Source organism: Salvia miltiorrhiza, chromosome 3 (genome assembly GCF_028751815.1).
Source record: "Salvia miltiorrhiza cultivar Shanhuang (shh) chromosome 3, IMPLAD_Smil_shh, whole genome shotgun sequence".
Taxonomy (NCBI): Eukaryota; Viridiplantae; Streptophyta; class Magnoliopsida; order Lamiales; family Lamiaceae; genus Salvia; species Salvia miltiorrhiza.
In genome coordinates, this window is record NC_080389.1 from 20,952,189 (window position 1) to 20,967,831 (window position 15,643).

General features: G+C 40.3%; 1 protein-coding gene across 3 annotated transcripts in view; it reads right to left on the reverse strand.

Moving 5' to 3' along the window:
• Positions 1–997: 997 nt before the first annotated feature.
• The window catches only part of LOC131018076 (pectin acetylesterase 7-like), an 85,576-nt gene continuing 70,930 nt past the window's right edge, over positions 998–15,643 (reverse strand). For all 3 annotated transcript variants that reach the window (XM_057946803.1, XM_057946801.1, XM_057946802.1), the window contains 5 exons: positions 2,154–2,207; positions 1,965–2,042; positions 1,621–1,726; positions 1,354–1,523; positions 998–1,179 (listed from right to left, as the gene is read on the reverse strand). In XM_057946803.1, coding sequence (XP_057802786.1) covers positions 1,087–1,179; positions 1,354–1,523; positions 1,621–1,726; positions 1,965–2,042; positions 2,154–2,207 — 501 coding nt within the window. In that variant the 3' untranslated portion in view covers positions 998–1,086. The remainder of the gene's footprint in view (positions 1,180–1,353; positions 1,524–1,620; positions 1,727–1,964; positions 2,043–2,153; positions 2,208–15,643) is intronic.

Consider the following 15,643-nt stretch of genomic DNA (forward strand, 5'->3'; position numbering starts at 1 on the left):
TACTTAAAAGAAAGAAACTACAAACTTAAAAGAAAGAAACTACAAAAAAAAAACTACATACTTAAAAGAAAGAAACTACAAGTATTATTTTAATAAAGAAATTACATATTTAAAATAAAGAAACTACATAATTAAAAGAAAGAAACTACAAGTATTATTTTAATAAGAAAAATTACATATTTAAAAGAAAAAAAAACTATATTTAAAAGAAAGAAACTACAAAAAAAGAAAGAAACTACAAAAAAAAAAACAAAAACTACAAGTATTACTTTAATAAACTACAAAAAAAAAACTACAAGTATTATTTTAATAAAGAAATTACATACTTAAAAGAAAGAAACTACAATTATTATTTTGAAACTACAAAAAAAAAAGAAACTATACTTAAAAGAAAAAAACTACAAGTATTAAAAGAAATAATAAAATAAATGAAACTATATACTTAAAAGAAAGAAACTACAATTATTAAAAGAAATAACAAAATAAATGAAACTATATATTTAAAAGAAAGAAACTACAAGTATTAAAAGAAATAACAAAATAAATGAAATGAAGCCCAAAATTTCGCTTCCAGTGGGTTTCGTACCCAGGTCTAGCTTGCATAAGCTGTGGAGCCTAAACCAACTGAGCTAAGGGCTCTCTTGATATTGAATGCTTTAACAATTTTATATAATATATTAAAATCGGTTATAATTTTTTTTTTAATATTTAAGGTGGAGCCGGATCCAGGTCGGGTCGTGACCCAGACCCGCGCTCACACCATGCGCGCAGAAATAAAGCGCTCACGTAAGTCCATCTCAAATATATATCTCTCTCAATTGCACATCTATCAATCTCCATGCAAAGTTATACAAAAGTAAAACATTATATCGTTCGTGAAATCACCAAAAACATATATAATTAACTCAAGAAATCACTTGCCTTAAAGTAAGCATGAATTATAACTGTGTATAGACGACTGACTAGATATAAAAGAAATTAATACGGATTCCACAAATTCTCGAAATAATTAACTCTGAGACGTATTCATAGATATATAATACAAAATCATATCCATAAATACAAATTGCAAATTTAGATCATATATTACTTATAGCAATATTGCGGAAAATCAAGACTTTCTATGAGCTTGATCGAACCGCGATCAAAGTACCAATTGCTCACGGCTTCCAATATGGTCTGCAAATCATATAAATTATACAAAAAAAAAGTATTATTGATTAAGCATTATTTCGAACTAATTAAATAAAGATAAACCAACTTCTGTCAAAGCATTCTAATAAAAAAAAATGTTGATTAAGCTTGATTTTGTATTACCAAAAGATAAAAAAACATAAACGTGATTATACTCACCATATTTTCTAATTTGACGGTGGAATTAGGGTTCCAAAACACATCAATCGTTGATTGCTTATCGCTCGAAGATGTGGTAACAGTATGAGTTAAGCATGGATATATGAACAGACCCCGTGATGGATTATCGGGGATTTCCATAATTGCATTCAAGAATGTCATCCCAAAATCTATTTATAAGATCCAATAATTCAATTAGTGTCACATTTGAATTTGCCCTACCCTAAAAAAAAGAATTTGTGCTATTCTAAAGAAAAATTTGTGTACCCTTTATAAGTTGCTTTTGAGAATCCGGGCAATTCTGCAAATCACCCAATCCCTTATTCCATTTTTCCCAATCGGGAGAAGTTTGAGGCACCAAATTATTTTGAAGCTGAAAGAACACGTACACTATCAGTTTTCTCCCAGCAACATAAACAAATACTCCCACAAAATGGGGAGTAATTTTTGTCATCTAAAAGTAATAGTATCACACAAAATGTACATTTTTATCAATAATTCCCCTCAAAAAAAAAACTTTATCAATAATTTTGAAGTATTTATATATAGTTTTATAATGTAAAATTTTGGATCATATATATAATTTTTTTTTTCTAAAGAAAGACAATTACCTGGTAGAAATCAAACGCACTATTCAAAAGGAATAGTGGAGTTTGGACATCCCCAACAAAGTATTCTGGAAAAAGGCACTGCAAAATTGTTCAACATAAGCACTAATTAATGTAATATCAAAGTAGTTAAGAAAACACATGATGCTTACAATATTTTTTTCACCAAATACTAATAATCATGTGACTTACCAAATTCGAATCTATCCTCTCTGTGCACGACCTAGGCAAAAAGCTCGATATATTCTAAACAAATAAATAAATTAATTAAAACTTTTGATTTAGCACTAGTTTTGTAAAATCAAATGTGTAGATGCATGCTACATAGAAGTTATATACATGGAACTTGATGATCGATTCATAATACTTGTCTGAAGTAGGCATTGGGAAGATCCTTTCTGTCACAAAAGAGAGGTAAATATATATCAGCACACAACATATAGTTATATGTGAGTAACTAAATCAAGCTCTTATAACTAGTTAAAAACCATACGCTCGAATGACAAATCCGGCATCTGAAATGCATTTAACTCTGCTCGCGTTTGGCAGACGTACTTGAAATTCATCACAATGCAAGATTGTCGCTAGACCTCCGGCTGATCTGCCAGCAAGTATAGCCTGCAAATATACATAAGAAATCATTATTAAAATGCATTTTATATAAAAGAAAAGAAAAGGAAAAAGAACCTAAAAAACCCTTGAGAGCACAAGAAAGCAGACTAAGGGCCGAGCCTCGTTAAAACCTTTTTACGGAAAACCCAGTGGGAAAGACCGTAAAAAGGAAAAAGAGTACCCGTCTAACAGAAAAAGAACAGAAGGAGAAGAGCGGAAGAGAGAGTTTCGGGAACTCCGGCCTAACCATCGTCCCCAAACAATCTCGGCTCTATCCCCACCAAAAACGAAAAAGGAATGGGAGGCCGAGGGCCGGTGAGATGCCATCGCCAACAGCCGACCAAGAGGAGAAAACGCAAAGAGAAAAGAAAAGCAACACGGCCGGTTAGACGCCGTCGCCGTGAGCGAGTAAACAGAGACCATACGGCCGGTGAGACGCCGTCGCCGTAGGTCAACAAAAAAGCCACGCCCGTCAAGACCAGAGGTAGCTAACAGCCGGTTATATGCCGTCGCCGTTAACACCTCAAGCAGAATAAAACCGCAGAGCATCCCAACGCTAGTAGTTTTGGCCGGTGAGACGCCGTCGCCAAAACTACCCAGCCACACAGAGCAGCTCGCACACGAGACTCCCTGTGAGCAACGAAGAACAGACCGATGCATAATCACTCCTTTGCGAAAAGCCCCAAGACCTCCGTCCGAGAGCATCCTGACCAACTCGACCCTGCAGCCGGCCATCTTCAAACCCTGCGCATTCCTCTGCGCACGTCCCACCCCCGCACAGCAACTATGCCGCCTGCTAATGGTCGAATTCCAGAGAAGAACCTCCATGAAATTCCGCTCAGTGCTCAACCGAAACAAGGGCCCACAGAGCGTCGACCCCTCTCGATCATCAGCCTCCAGCCGCAAAGGCATAAGAAATCATAATCAAAGTATAAACTTAATAATATATGTGAGATTAATTGCATCAAAATGATATTTAGTATGTACATTATCTGCACAATTCATCCCTTTTGCTAGCAGGTCATCTATGACAGGATCATAAATCCGAGACCCTCTCAAGTCGAGTTGCGTTACTCCCTAAATTTAAACAAACCCGAATACATTGTCAGTATATGTACTCTTCAATTTATTTCTTGCGTAGTAACAATTTAAGAAAAATAAAAGAAAAGAGTGAAAGGTTCGATCGATGCTATAGAACTTACCTGACCAATCATGGAGTCTCCGAGAAATGATGCTTGGTCACAGTAGTAGATAACGTAGACTCTATTCCAATTATAAAAATCTGAAATTCACAACATATGAAATCACCCTCAAATATTGCTGAACCAAAATAAATGTTTTAACATGTGTTGAAACACAGAGAGCCAATTATACAGAACAATACGCAGAAGAAGAATCGAGATTTTTTTTATAAATTACAAGATGTGAAAAAATTGTAAAGAATAAACCCAAAGAAAAAAAAATTCAAAATAAACACTTTTTCTAATTAAAAGCTTAATCAAAGCGTGAAAGCAAAATATAGAGGAAACAAAATATTTTTCTATTTTTAGATTCTCAAAAAAAAAAATGAACATGCATTTTTTTTAACCCAAGAAGAACAAAACTTAACAACTCTCTACTTAGCAACTCTATGCTTTTCCATTCTATATTTTAGCAACATGAATAATTATTTTTAGTTACCAGGATTTACATCAGGGCTTTGGTTAAGGATTCCAGTGACATTAACAAAGTTTATGCCCCGACTGCTCCCAATTGACGTAGTTTTGTTGCGTTGGCACGCGTGGTTGTCTTCGCACCATCCACCTCCCTAAATTAAAACACATGCAAAAATATAACATAATTAAAGTATTAAGGATATTTAAATTTGATGATTAATTATAGTTCTATTATTTTAAAAGTTTCTTGTTTCTTCCCTTTTTCAAAGACTAAGAATCTATGATGCACGGATTCTTAAAAAAATAGCACGTACGGCGAATCGGATTCTTTTAGGGTGAGATTCTCTCGGATTCTCGTCGGATTCGCACCCAATTCGCCACGTGGCGTATCTTTTAAAACAATTTATAAAAATAAACCGGATTCGCAAATTCCATAGGCGAAATTCACGTATCTCGTGCACGAAAGGCCTAAACAAGGTTATTTTGATAATTTTATTTGAATCGTTATATTGTTGCTCAATTAACTTATATAATTGAAAATGCTTAACTTTTGGGTAAAATAAAATGTAAATTGCGTATAATTAATTTAAGAAAATTTAAATTGTATATATTTGTTAGGTCCTGAGGGTCTCGAATAGGTGTATGGGGGGGGGGGGAATACACCTATGGGCTATTTTCGCAAAGTCCTCTAAAGCAGAAGGATCTCCAAGAGAGATCAAAATGAAACTTTACACGCAAACGGTGACGCCTGTTCACTGAAAATAGTTTTGACCAAACAGGGTTGACGACTGATACTGAATGCTCTTCAGTAAGGAGTTATCAGTTAAGTTACTGGAACTTAACTGATGCACTTATGGGCTTCAGTCGAGTTTGCTAAAACAGAAATGATAACACTCTTCCTGACTATCAAAAGATAGATCAGTCATACTGATATCATACGCAGCGGAAATTAAACTTAGTTTCGTAATACCCTCGGTTGAGAACGTTGTTGGTCTTAGGTTTCTCTTTGCTGTTAATCAGTATTCAGTTTATCAAATGAAACAACACAATTAAGAATGTAAAACTGAAAGCTGTAAACAACACAGAGACTTTTACATGGTTCGGAAAAACCCTTTCCTACATCCACGGTCGGTTGATCAGACCAACAATCCACTCTGCAAGTGCTTAACAGGTGCACTGCAAACCAAACCGTGTGCTTGTCGGGTGCACACAACCGTACCACTGAAGAAAACCCTTCTTCAGTACCCACGCTTCACTCGCGTCGGATTTCTCTTGCTTAGCACAACCCGCGCTAAGACTCTCAGAGTCAGAGTACCTTCCTGAACTCCGAATCACTCAAACACTCTTTTGGGGGGGGAGGTTTGAACGGGTGCGAACTATACTGCAAAGAACAAGTTCTTTGTAGCAAGTTTGACCTTGGCTTCTGGGTGAACAGAGGTTTGCCTAAGGTCTAAGAGAATGTACGTAATCAGCAGTGACTGATTTTGGCTTTGGAATTCTCTTCTTCGATTCAAGCTTTGGGGAGATTAAGCTTTAGGCTGAGTAGCAATTTTGGCAGAGCTTCAGCTTATGTTGTTGAATCGGTGAAGATTGAAGTTGATCCTCGAGCGCTATTTGTAGGAGAACTCTTGAATAGATCCGTTGGCGTAGAACGTCCTCAAGATTTCTTCCGTTGGAGAGCAATTCGAATTTGGGCTGAGGCTTCAATCTTCGAGGTTCCTTCTCTGGTGGAAACGACTCTCTTGAGGGATATGAGATGTGACGTCTCTGATAAAGTAGCCACCAGATAGGAATAACCTCTGCAGATATAAGATCCTGAGATCTCTGCATTTAATGCGGCTGTACTTTGTGAGTACGTGGCTTCCTTTGAACGTTGGAAGATCAGTCCGAGGAAGAATGTTCAACTGATACTTGACTTTAGTATCAGTCCATGGCGCGCATTAAGTAATCAGTTCCCAACTGATTCTTCAACTGATACTTCAGTTGGTATCTTCAGTCTTTAGTCTTCAGTCCTTCGTTCTTCAGTCTTCAGTCTTCGAAACCGCAAGCTAAACTAGAAACGAACTCTAACACTTGAGTTCAAAACAGTTCTAGTCTATTACAATTAAGACCTATGAATTTTGGTATCATCAAAACAAGGATCAGGATATTCCACAAGGTACCCAACAATTTCCCCTTTTTTGATAATGCCAAAACCACACAGCAGTTCTAGACAACAAAAAGACTGAACTCACACCACAAGTTCTAAAACTGGGGTGAAAACAGTTCCCCCTTAACAATTGAACCTAAAAACTTGTACTTAGAGTTAAGAACGAAACAGTTTTAAAACAGAACAAGCAGAAGACAGAAAAACATAATCAGAGCCTGGATAAAGAGTTATTGTCTTCAGGTTGAGATCAAAGAAGTTCTTTTCATTTATAAAGGACTGATAAGCCATCAGTCGAGGTACAAAGCAAGACTTACATTGGAGTAAAAAGAAAAACAAAAACATCATGGGAAACCCATGGACTCCAGCAGTCTGCATGGCTGCGCCTTTGAACTTCTTGATCTTCATCTTCTGTCTTCGTGTCTTCATGTTCCTAAGCTTGTTCCACTCTCACTTGTTTTCCGTTGAATTGAGGTCTTTACTGGAATGTCCTTCTTTCCACTTCTGGTGATCCTTTTGCTTTACCATTTTTAGACAAGAAAGGAGATCGGAGAAAACCTTGCAGAAGGTTTTTCTCTGACTTCCTACTTTTCCCCCTTTTTGGCAACATAAAAAAGAGAGCTGATGATGGAAGCTATGATCGAATAGGACTTCAACTCCGACTCTTAAGCACTTGTGGGAGGGCTTTGAGAATTGGAGGGGTCCTGAGATGCAGAAGGATGAGAACTCCAGTGGAGAGGTAGAGAGATGAGAAGGGAGACGGAGAATTGAAGGAGACAGAGAGATGAAGAAGAGCAAAGTGAAGGAAAGGAAAGTATGCATAGCATCTTAGAGATAATCATGAGATGCATCTATGCATACGATCCAGAGAGCGAGGAGACAGACGAGGAGGGAAGAATTAGAGGATCGCGAGAGGTGGGGAGGAGAAACGAAGGAAATGCATGGCGAGGCTTTAATGTTGTTAATCAAAACGCGCCTTGTCATACATGGAGGAAAGAGAAGGTGAGGATGAAAAATTGAATCAGTGGTAGTCATGAGGACTAGCACTGTCGATGTTGCGCCGGTTGACAACGAGCTCCTGCTTATTGTTGTTGCACCACATGGCAGCTCCACAAAAAGGTGAGAAGCTTTCCTGAGAACCAGGTGAAGACCGTCCTTTTCAGACAGGTACTTCAAGCCGATGTGCCGGGCATGAGGATGGAAGACACTCGCTTCGCTGGATACAAGTGAGGGTAGAGCAAACTTTGACGTCGGAGAGACGTTGAGATCTAGTGGAAGGATCCGGTGAAGACCAGGTATGTGAGCGTTATTCTCCCACTCCATGACTTTGCAGTCATAGATTTCTCCTTTAGTCGGAACAAATTTTCTCTGCAACTTTGGAAAGTTTGAAAATTTTCTCACAGTGAAGGCTGTGGAGAGTTGTTAGTTGATGCAGAAAAAGAATGAAGACAACATGGTATAAATAGACAAGAATTGTACCAAGTAAGAAGATGAAAAAGTTTTTCAAAAACTGTGCCTAAAAATGTTTTTGAAGAAAAATTCACGTCCGCCGTCACTGTAGGGGACTGAAGCTTCAAAAAGGTGAGAGGTATCATTGCATTATGTCATGTCAATGAGGTTCTCATGAAATTTTATCACAGAGGCAACAGGTTGGAAAGATTTTTAGAGAAGATTTTGACAAGTTCAATCAAAACAGATTTTCCCTTTTAAAACACTTGTCCTTCTCGGATATTCCATTTTTCAGCAATCAGTTAAAGTTTTTGAAAGAAACCGATCAGTTAGAGAAAGATTTTGAACTAAAACTCAAAGCCCTTAACTGAAATAACTGATTTAAAAGTCGTAAGCGTGAAAAATACTTACTGATCGACTGATCATTGTAGCCAGTCGATACCACTTGATCCTGGTTGATTCATTAGGATGGCTTTTCTTCAGATGAGCGCCTGACTTCATTGCTTTCCACGTCAGCGGTCGTAGAACAGCAGATGGTTAACCACCAGTCAGCATGACTGTTTGAGAAGATCTTCAAACACAGCATCACTCTTCAGGGTTGATGAGGCTGATCCTTCCACACAGATCGTTGAACCTTTCTTCTGGAAGAGCTTTGGTCAGCAAGTCTGCTCTCTGAACAACAGTTGGAATTCATTCCACAGAGATGTTCTTCTTTTCTACGTGATCACGAATGAAGTGATGTCGAATAGCAATATGCTTGACTCTGGTGTGATGAACTGGATTCTGGGAGATTGCAATAGCACTGGAGCTGTCGCAATAGATTGGGACTTCCTTTTCATCTATCCCATAGTCCTTCAACTGTTGGACTAACCACAGGAGTTGTGAGCAGCAGCTTCCGGCAGCAACATATTCAGCTTCAGTTGTGGAGGTGGCGACTGAAGTCTGCTTCTTTGAATTGACAGGTTCCGGAGGTTGATTTGCGATCAATTTTGCATCCAGCAAAATCTGAGTCTGAATATCTGGTGAGCTTGAAGTCGTCGTCTGCTGGGTACCACAATCCTAAGTTGGGTGTGCCTTTAAGATATCGCAGAATTCGCTTTGCTGCATCCAAATGAGCTTCCTTTGGATTTGACTGATATCTTGCACATACTCCGACTGCAAATGCGATGTCTGGTCTGCTCGCAGTCAAATACAGCAATGATTCAATGATTTCTCTGTACTTCTGAACCTGGATCAATTTTCCAGTTTGTGTTCATTGACATCTTGACTGATTTCATGTGTTGAATACTGAACTTGGCTATCAGTTCCTTGGCATACTTGGTGATGAGGACTGGAATACTCATCAGCGCTGTGCTTAGTAGTTTAAGTCTACTTTACCTGATTATTGTTATTATTATTATCACAGGAACTAATGAGCGCAGGTCTAACTAAAAGGACTTGCTAACAAATGAATACTAAGAGTCAATCAGCCTTGACCAAAGTGCAGAGCTGCTGCCTTGCTAGAGTGCAACACCACCAGCACAGACCAGAGCAGCGCAGAGTAGAGTAGCGCAGCCAGAGCAGAGCAGTGCAGACCAGAGCAGTGCAGCAGTGCTGCGCAGCCAGAGCAATGCAGCCAGAGCAGTGCAGCAGAGCCGCGCAGCACAGTAGCGTAGAACAGCAGTGCAGCCAAAGCACAGAGCTGGCCTTGCTAGAGCCGGAGTTACCCGCTTCACCAACGAAGGACAACGTAGATGGGTCAAATCAGGACTAAGGTGTATTAAGGCATTAAAGGGCCTAAATCCAATTATTAGAGTTCATGGGCCTAAGGCCTTTAGGGCTCACTCTCACATCTATAAATAGAAGGTTAGCATTAGCATTAGGGGATAGTTTATTTGGGAGCAACACACTTGTAAAATGTAATTATCTCGAAATATAGTGGAAGAACTCGAAGATCTCCCGTGGACGTAGGTCTTAACGACCGAACCACGTAAATCCTGTCTCGGTTATTGCTTTTTAGATTAGGCGTTGATTTCATGCTTCACCAACTGGCGCCGTCTGTGGGAAGTCGGAGCTAAGGCGTGAGATTCATCATTTTTCCGGGTTACTGTTCATCGAAAAAAAATTAGGAAGTTGGGGAATCAGATTAGTGTTCATCGAAAAGAAATTTGGGAAATTAGGGATTTGAGTTACTGTTCATTGAAGTCAGGTTACTGTTCATCGTCTCAATTTCAAAGAAGAAAGGGGGGAAGAAGGATAAATCAAAGAAAAAAAAAAGAATAAAAAAGAAGAAGGGAGGGAGAGATACAGGCCGACAGGCGGCTGTTCCAACTCCGGTGGGAGTCGCCTCGTGGCCGCCCGTCACCGCCGCACAGGAGCTGCGCATACCACCGTTTCGTCGGCCGGGGGATTTATGGCTCTAGCTTCAAATACCTTTCGTCTTCGGCTTCAGCGAACAGCTGCACCACCAGAACCCTGCACCGAAGCTCTCATCGCCGGGAAGAAACCAGACCAAGTCCAGCGCAGTAAAGCACCGATGTTTTTGGGCGATCAAATTTCAGCAAATATTGCTGCCTTTTTTGAGTTCTCAATCGTCGATGGCCGCTGTGTCTGTTATAATTTCTAGCAGGGTACAGCGCTGCGCCATTGCGCACGTCGTCGGCAGCCAGGGTAACTCTGGTTTTTTGGGGTTTTCGGGCTGAAGGGTGAATTCCCCAGCTGTGAGCCCCCTTTACTTTGCTCTTAATCTCAAATGGGGATGGAGCCTTGTGCTTGTGCTAGCGTTACATGGCTGTTTGCAGTACAGAAGAGGGGCTGATGCCCACTGGAATCACTCCGGCGAGAGATCTTACGACTTTGAGAGGGAGGATTTCTATTTATTAGAGTTTTTCTCGATTAGTTTCATGTCATGCTCAGCCCCTTGATTTTGTTTGCCTATTTTGATTATAGTTGTGATTTTATTTGATTTCTTGTGCAAGGGAATGTCCATGTTCAAAGGCCCGGCAGGGGTTGATGGATTGAGAGAATTTCTGGTTGAAAAAGGAGGTCCGGTGAAATATTACCAGAGTGTGACGTTCGACAAGGTAACACTTGACACGTGTCAAGCTCTTTGCCTTGCGTGATTGCCTTGAGAAATTGAAAGTCGACGGAAATTCGAGCAGTCAAGCGCGCTGGAACAGTAGCTGGTTTTTGCCTCTAAGGCCCAGCAACTTGGCCTATCAACTTGCCGAATCAACATGATCCAATTCGAAGTTCAGAAGATTTCGACCCTTGTGGCATTAAACATTGCGAACTAGAGAGGAAAATTTTCCATTTATTAACACTTGAACTTGACTTTATTATCTAAAATTACTCTAATTTTGGATTGATCTTCAGGTAGAAGGACAATTCCTCGCTATGATATTATTCCAATATTTCAACTCTGGGGGCTTTGTTAATTTTGAGGTTCTCAGAACTGCTTGATATGGGAAGGCCAGCGCTGAGGTGAATCGGCATTTAAATTATTCATAGCGAGGGTTCACGCGGCGATATGATAAGTGTCATTGTATCAATGAGGATTTTCAGCCCTGCACCGGTTTTCTGGGGTACAATGGAGACTTTCGGGATCTCTCGGTGCAACGGCTTTCCAGCCTTGCGTTTATTCTCGAGTCGAGGGGCATATGGCAGCCTTACATCTATCCTTGAGCTAAGGGGGCACCGAACAGCCCTGTGTCGCTCTGTAGAGCTTGTGAGTTGGGAGATGATTCTCCAACCCTGCGCAACGCTTGTCCGCCATGCTATGCGTATTACCTATCTCTTGGATCGAGGCCTTATCCGCCAGGACAAAGACAATCAAATCAGCAAACAAATGAAATCCCAAGCTATTTTAGGGAAAAAACTTGAGCAACTACGATGCAATCTAAGCCGAGGGGAAAATTCCCATTTTCTCAGTCTTTTAATTTAATATGCTCACTTTGTTTATAACTTCTTATGATTTTGTTCATGTTTTTATGCAAGGGGATACCGACGCAGCAAAAACTTTCATCTCTGCACGGGCTGGGATTCATATGGGGAGAGGAGATTCAAGTCGAGGCCCAGCTCTGCTCCAATATATCTCTATGACGATGGCAGCCCTCCACCTTATTAGCTAGAATTCTAAGCTAATGGAAGTTAGGCACGAACAACTCGTTACTTTTATTTGAAGGATTACAACCAGTCACAGGGATATTTAAATGACGGGGGAAAGAGGTCATGCGATAGCCCTGCTTCCAAGTTCGGGCTCTCAATCAAAACAAAGAGTCGATTTTATTCCAGCTGGGAAATTCTATCCCCTTACCATCAACCTTAAGAGAGAGTCTTTATTAATTCAAGATGAGATTAGAAGTTATTACTCAATTGTGATGGGTGGATCCGAGAGTTGAGTTGCGCCATTGCCGGTTGTTACTTCCTCGTTGTGGGGAAAACAATAAAGGAAAGCTAAGTTCTTGATTCATTTACTCTAAGTCAACAATGGTTGTTCTGCCTTTTTCTATATGTTTGAATTTTTTATCATGCTTTATCGAATTTTGATGAATGTGTAATGGGTCTTAGCTTTTTAGTTGGTTTGATTTCCAAGTTTGAGAATTGTGGGGCTATATTTAGTTGTTATATGTGAGCTTATTTGCTTGAAATTTAGGGAATTGTGTTCAATTATTTTTTGGAAAAATCTAGTTGCAATAAACTACGTGGGTTACGATGGGATGCTAATTGTTCGATGCCTGCAAAATGAAAAATGTGCAAATATGATCTTACAACATGAGTTCTTTAGTCTCCATTTTGTTAATAGTTGTCACTTATATGCTCTGATAAGGGATCTTGATATAATTACCTTGACTTTTGATTTGCTTGGTGCGGGCTGTTGCTGTTGTTAAGCTCGGTGAGCTCGAGAGTTTATCATTTTCCTCAAAATTTCGGTGGTTTCCAACTCTTTTTGGGTCTTTCCCCACAATGATTATTCACTTTATTCAAGCAAAGAGGACAAATATCATAACATGAAAAGCTAAACCACTAATTAGTGGTGGTCCAGGTACTTCGCAGAACTAAAACTTGTCATTACATGATCTTAGTTATTTCATCGAAACACGTGAGCATGATTGGGATTTGAAAAATATTCTACTTGAACACTTGGGCATACTAGTGATTTATATTATCTTTGATAGGATGTGAGAATTTGATACTAAGTACACGAAGCTGCACACCCTCTGCATATGTGCCTAGGGCTAGAATATGAATTGACTAAGTACACGAAGCTGCACACCTTCTGCAGTGCTAGGACTTGGAACATAATTTGGATAACATACTTTGGGACCATAGTCATACCAGCGCTATCACTAGCATCACAAGTAGGAACACCAATCACAAGCATGCACATAACATGTTTTGTTGAATCATGCACATGTTACTAAGGGGGGAGTGGAGTATATGCCACCATGTGTGTTTTCTCGAAAAACTTAGCAGGATATTTGAGCCTTAACGGCAACTCAGCCGCGTAGCGGATATTAAAACCTTAAATGGTAACTTAGCCACGATCCAGAACTGTAAGCCTCAGAATATATCTGAGCTTTCTCAGCGCAGTCAGGACAGGCTATCTCAGCCTGCGTAACTATCAGCCTCAGAATGTATTTGAGCTTTCTCAGTGCAGTCAGAACAGGCTATCTCAACCTGCCCAGCTATCTCAGTTATCTCAGTACAATCAGCGCTCAAATTTTCAGCATAACTATCTTAGTCATCTCAGCGCAGTCAGCACGATTATATCAGCGTAGCCAGTGCAGTTATCCCATTGCAGCCAGTGTGGCTATCTCAGCGCAGTCAGTATGATTATCTCGACGCGGTCAGCATGATTATATCAGCGCAGCCAGTGCAGTTATCTCAGCGCAGCCAGTGTAGCTATCTCAGCGCAGTCAGGACGATTATCTCAACGCAGTCAGTGCGATTATCTCAGCACAACCAGTGTGATTGTATCAGCGCAGCTAGTGTGGCTATCTCAGTGCAGTCAGTGTGATTGTCTCGTTTAAGCTACCACAGATTACCTAAGTCAGCTTCGGCGCAGATCGTCTAAAGTTATCTTAACTAAGGCATTAATTGCACGACGAGGGCATTAATTGCACAATTCAAGGCATTAATTGCACGATGAGGGCATTAATTGCAAAATTTAAGGCATTAATTGCACGACGAGGGCATTAATTGCAAAATTCAAGGCATTAATTTCATGACGAAGGCCTCAATGTCTATGCTCCGCGCAGAAACATCGTAAACCGCGAAAGTTAGACTGGGATGAGCCTTAAGTGGCAACTCAGCCGCTCTGCGGATATTTGAGCCTTAAGTTAGTCATCATTGATAACATCCAAACAATCCAAAGGAAAAATTACTCTCTTTTATCTTAGTTCATTTGCAGTGTTGAAATACTTTGTCTTTACTATTTTTACAAAGATTGACAAGTTCTTATCTAACAAGTGCAGGGAATCATGTACCCTTAATTGGCACGGGAGAGGAGCACAGCGCTGACTCTATATCACACACCACTGGTTGAACAACGAAGAAGACACAGTTCAACCAGACTAGGGGGAGTAGCTGATGAGGACTGGAATACTCATCAGCGTTGTGCTTAGTAGTTTAAATCTACTTTACCTGATTATTGTTATTATTATTATCACAGGAACTAATGAGCGCAGGTCTAACTAAAAGGACTTGCTAACAAATGAATACGAAGAGTCAATCAGCCTTGACCAAAGTGCAGAGCTGCTGCCTTACTAGAGTGTAACACCACCAGCACAGACCAAAGCAGCGCAGAGCAGAGTAGCGCAGCCAGAGCAGTGCAGCAGTGCTGCGCAGCCAGAGCAGTGCAGCAGTGCTGCGCAGCCAGAGCAGCGCAGCAGAGCCGCGCAACATAGTAGCGTAGAACAGCAGTGCAGCCAAAGCACAGAGCTGGCCTTGCTAGAGCTGGAGTTACCCGCTTCACCAACGAAGGACAACGTAGATGGGTCAAATCAAGACTAAGGTGTATTAAGGTATTAAAGGGCCTAAATCCAATTATTAGAGTTCATGGGCCTAAGGCCTTTAGGGCTCACTCTCACATCTATAAATAGAAGGTTAGCATTAGCATTAGGGGATAGTTTATTTGGGAGCAACACACTTGTAAAATGTAATTATCTCAAAATATAGTGGAAGAACTCGAAGATCTCCCGTGGACGTAGGTCTTAATGACCGAACCACGTAAATCCTATCTCGGTTATTGCTTTTTAGATTAGGCGTTGATCTCATGCTTCACCACTTGGACTGACTGATCAGTATTCCTTCGCTGGTCTGCTTGACTTGGAATCCGAGAAAGAAATTCATTTCTCCCATCATGGACATCTGGAACTTGTTGGTCATGATGTCAGCAAACTTTTTGCACATGCGTTCGGATTTGGATCCGAAAATTATGTCATCGACATAAATCTGAACAAGTAAAAGATCTTCTCCTTCTTTGAGAGTGAACAAAGTTCTGTCCACAGATCCTTTCTTGAAACCTTGTTCAACAAGATACTCCGAGAGAGTATCATACCACGCTCTTGGAGCTTGCTTCAATCCATAGAGCGCTTTCTTCAGCTTGTACACCTTTTCTGGTCCAGCAACCTCAAAGCTTGGAGGTTGTTCCACATAGACTTCATCTGTGAGCACTCCATTGAGAAATGCGCACTTGACATCCATTTGTTGTACCTTGAAACCTTTGTGAGCTGCGAAGGCTAAGAAGAGTCTGAGTGCTTCCAATCTGGCAACTGGAGCGAACGTTTCGTCGTAGTCGATTCCTTCTTCTTGACTGTATCCTTTTGCTACAAGCCTTG